We start from the raw sequence: 4,118 nt of genomic DNA on the forward strand, positions 1-4,118 counted from the left end.
GAACAACTTGCAGTGAGGGAAGGAAGGGACTCTGGGGTAACAACAGCTACTTCCAAGAATATGGGGAAGATCCTTTCTTTCTTGGCACGAAAGGGCTGCCAGGTGTGAAAGTCTCATATCCTGCAGATGCTGAAGGGACCCATGACTCTGGAACTATTATCTGGAAATTTTATTAACCTCAGTAGCCTGGTATGCGGGCCGTGTTTTAGAAACACAACAATCTGTCCAAACATTTAGTAGGCTTTCTGAGCCACTGCCTCACAACTTACGTTCTCACAACACAGAATGTGTATTTTTTTTTAAATCCACTAATTTAGTCAAATAAATTGTTTGTTGTAAGGAAAAATTCTCCCAGTAGAAACTTATATATTGTCAAATCATGCAGACGCAGCAAAGTTTGTATTACCATGGAAACAAAGCTAAAGATAGCTTATGCTGTGAAAAACAACTTGCAAGTGGCTGTGAAAATAAGTTCGTAAGAATGACACCTTTTGGGTTGATCTTGAAAGACATGATGTAACACAAGCATCTTGGATTAGAAGGCTGTTTTTATTTAGTTTTCCACAGAGACGGGTGACTTTCACCTCTATTCTTACAAGTCTGACATCAAAAACTATCAGCATACGTATATGAGCTATGCAGAGAGACATCTGCCAGTACAGAGTTACACTTCTCCTGTCAAACGCTTTAAGAAAAACAAATGTGGTCCCTTCCAAGCCCATCTAATAAAAGAACTGCTAAGTCAGGATAGAATATTGATCTTAATGTATTTTCTTTATATGAATCTAGTTATTCATAAAAGAGTAAAAAAACCTAGTATCTAATGTTTCAACAAAACATACTTTATACATTTGGCTAAGCTGAAATATCATATCTTGCCAAATGAAAAAAATGCTCTCTAACCGTAGTTTCCCTAGCAGCTCAGTAGGTATGCAAGGCATGCAGTTCATTTCCTGCCAAGGCAGAGAAAAATGGGTAGGTCTCAGATAATATTGCTAGTGTTCTTGAAAAAGATCTCAGTTGTTAACATTGTAGTTGACTGCATATATGTATTTTGGCTCCTTGAAAATTTCCCAGGTACAACTTTTGGGTTAAGTCTATTTTAGCTTTCAATGGAGGAGGGCTCGATGGGAGGCAGAACAGGATTTTCCAGAGCACTACAGTCATCAGTGAGGAACACCAAGTCCTGGAGAAACAAAAGAGAAGACTAACATTTATAAGGAGGAAGGAAGAAGATAGCACAATGTTGAGAAGCTCAGGCTCTGATCCAGTTTTACTTGTCAGGGAGACAAGGTGGAGACAGAGATGGGTAAAAGCAGAGAATGTGTCCCTGTTGGTGCATCTTGACCTACCCTTCTGCAGTAGGAGATCATGATGGTGTACAGGCTCCGGGCTTTTTCCTTCAGCTCACTCACTTCAAGCACTCTCTCACATCTGGGGTAGGCCACAAAATCACGGAGTTTTGCCAACACACAGTAATTCTGCAAAGCACACAAAAGAGGTATGTGTAACCCTGCACAAACACAGATTTATATTTCTCATCCACCACTTACAAAATTCTTACTGCCTCTGTGGGAACCTTGAATTCCTGCCTCTGTGTATGTGTAATCCGTGTAACCTTCAGTTAGGAAAATTCACCATCATACTTCCTAACAAAGATGTTTGGCCCAAATAAGTGCCTGGAAAAGTGCATAGATACAGTTTTGGTCTGCCAGCTTATTTCTCACATGCTTTAGGAGGCAGCAGTGCCAATATAATCAAATTTGCTCCTCCAGTTGTTGGAGTTACCTACAGAATATGTGCACCATCTCCCTTTTAAGAGAGCACCTGATTTAGCTGATGAACAGATTATGAAGATCTCACAGACATGATTCCTCTGTTCCCATACAATAGCAATTCTGTGAATGCCAGGCAAAATTTTTTTCAGAGTGATTTTTACCTCAGCCTTTGTGTTATCAAAATGAAGCACAGCCAACATTAGTTTCACAACATCCCCATGAAAGAGGTAAATAAATATCCCGGCTTTTGCTTTAAAGCAAAGGAAACCGAGCCACTGGACTCGCATTCCTTAGTCTTTGCAGTGAAGTGAGGCACTAACAACTCTGGAACTGGGATCTGGAGGGTCCTGACTTGCAAGACTTGATGGTGTAGTTGCCTCTGGCAAAATGTGTCAGACATCTCTTGGTTTGTCTGATATTTTCTGCTTTTTAGTTAGTCAGTTGAGCACTGGGAAATTAAGCAAAATATGTCAGATATCTCAGGGCAGAACACTATGACAGAAAGCATGTGCAGGAGGCTATTTTGTCTTTGCTAGGAGATGACTACTGCTGTCTTTTCTCAGTATTACACTTCCATATCCTCAGGCATACTTTTTCTTTCTGGATTCAACTACTGGCTATTTAAAACAGGAAAAGCCAGCAAGGTACTCCTGTACTTCTTTTTTATTAAAACTGCAGTGCCAGAAGCCACTCGTGATATAAAATGAAGTAGATTTATTAAGTGAAGAAAGTTTATTCTGCATTTCTTCTTTTACAATATTATTCAAAGTTTTGTTGCACATATTTAACAGAAAAGGTTCTGTCACAATAAATTCATAATGTACAAATGATAATCACTTAAAAATATTGATTTCCTAATTTTTGAATTTTTAAATAAGTAAAATCTCAGAAGCTCCATGGGGATTTTAATAAGGTTAAAAGTGAGATTTTTTTTTTGTGTGTGTGTTTACTCATCTCTCTAGTTAATTAAGCTTTTAAAAATTTGTTTCCAACCACTCTTCTGGGGTGTAATCTTAAGAGTTATCCTCTATTTCCATTAGCTGCTTTTACTGCAGAGCAGTAAGAAAGAAGTGTGAATACTTACATGTATGTCCAAGTACAGCGTGGGCAGCATCTCCACACATGAGTCCTGCACGAAAGAAGAAAGACCAGTTGCAGATTTGTTTAGAGAGAAACTTGTGTCAAAAGGAAGTAACTCACAGCGTCTTTGCAGGAGCAGTTTTCAGGTAGACTCACCACATCTTTGGAGGTCTGTAACTCCTTAAAGGACTCCGTGATTTCTTTGCTCAGAGACAATACTCTTGAGTAGCATGTTGGAGGAGCTGCGTTGGTTAACAGGGCAGCAGAGAGCAGAACAATCAGGCTCAGCAGCATCTTCATTGTGGGGAGTTTGTCCAAAGGAGGAAGAAGGGAGGAAAAAAATCAGGTAGTGGTTAAGCAGCTACTGGTAAGCATCAATGAGTAAGTTTGACAAGTCAGCCCCCAATTAAATAGTCTCCTGCATCAATGGAAAAAAAAAAAAAGTATGGGGGTGGTCCAAGCAGCAGCTTGCTGCTGTTTTAAATTTCCTGCCAACCTATGAGGCAGAGCTGCTAGTGCTTTCCTGCCCAGAGCACGGAAAGGAGGGAATGAGGGTAAAAAAACCAAACACTACAGGCACTTTTCATTCCAGAAAGAAAACAACCTAGTGAGCTCCTCAAGCAGCAGAAATATGTGTAAGAAACAGTACGGGGGTATCAGAGGGTCATAGGCCCTGATTCTGTACGTGCTTTGGCACATACCCCGCTTTCTTGTGAGCATAACGTAGAGCTGTGGGACTACATAGGCTGTATAGAGATAGAGAGGTATCCTTCCAGGACTGGTGTCATATGTTGGCAGTATCAGTGAGACTTGCAGATCTGATCCTTAGCAGATCTGAAAGGTTACCGCTGTAAAGGAGACCTCCCAGGTCCGGTATAATTTTCTTTTTTCAACCTATACAGATGCTCCCAATTTCTCAATCAAAAAATAGTGTTCGTTATGGCTGCCTGGGGAGACCTGTGTATTTACACATTCATAGTCTCAAATAGAATGAATAAATCTCTATATGGCTGTCATAAATGTATAAAAACTATTTTGCTTTCTGAGCTGAATTTATGAGGCTCTGTTCTTTTATTACATGCCAGACGGAACTGAGATATCCAGATGCTGGGATGCAGGCATGAGGCTGAACATATGTTGTTCTTATATGTTGTCTTGTAAAATGGAGGTACCTTCGAATGAAGAACTGGTTATTTCACAAGTTATCCACTCCACCCCCCCCACCCCCCTGCAAAAAAAATTACGCCACCTCACACCACC

At 40.2% G+C, this 4,118-nt stretch overlaps 1 protein-coding gene across 1 annotated transcript; it reads right to left on the reverse strand.

Annotated features, from left to right (window-relative positions):
- Positions 1 to 953: 953 nt before the first annotated feature.
- CYTL1 (cytokine like 1) lies at positions 954 to 3,160 on the reverse strand. Its single transcript, XM_010130549.2, has 4 exons — positions 3,015 to 3,160; positions 2,863 to 2,907; positions 1,353 to 1,481; positions 954 to 1,186 (listed from the first exon to the last, which is right to left on the reverse strand). The coding sequence occupies exons 1-4, from the start codon at positions 3,156 to 3,158 to the stop codon at positions 1,103 to 1,105; spliced, it is 402 nt and encodes a 133-aa protein (XP_010128851.1). The 5' UTR covers positions 3,159 to 3,160; the 3' UTR covers positions 954 to 1,102.
- Between the last annotated feature and the right edge of the window lie 958 nt (positions 3,161 to 4,118).

The sequence above is a fragment of the Chlamydotis macqueenii genome, chromosome 4 (genome assembly GCF_036417535.1).
Source record: "Chlamydotis macqueenii isolate bChlMac1 chromosome 4, bChlMac1.mat, whole genome shotgun sequence".
Lineage (NCBI taxonomy): Eukaryota > Metazoa > Chordata > Aves > Otidiformes > Otididae > Chlamydotis > Chlamydotis macqueenii.

Bases quoted from the DNA above. Each gene is read 5' to 3' on its own strand.
- CYTL1 (XM_010130549.2), bottom strand. From the start codon at position 3,158: ATGAAGATGCTGCTGAGCCTGATTGTTCTGCTCTCTGCTGCCCTGTTA. The intron at 2,908-3,014 runs GTGAGTCTACCT...TCTTTCGTGCAG, and splicing joins TACAGACCTCCAAAGATGTG to GACTCATGTGTGGAGATGCT. The intron at 1,187-1,352 runs GTAGGTCAAGAT...TTGTTTCTCCAG, and splicing joins TGATCTCCTACTGCAGAAGG to GACTTGGTGTTCCTCACTGA.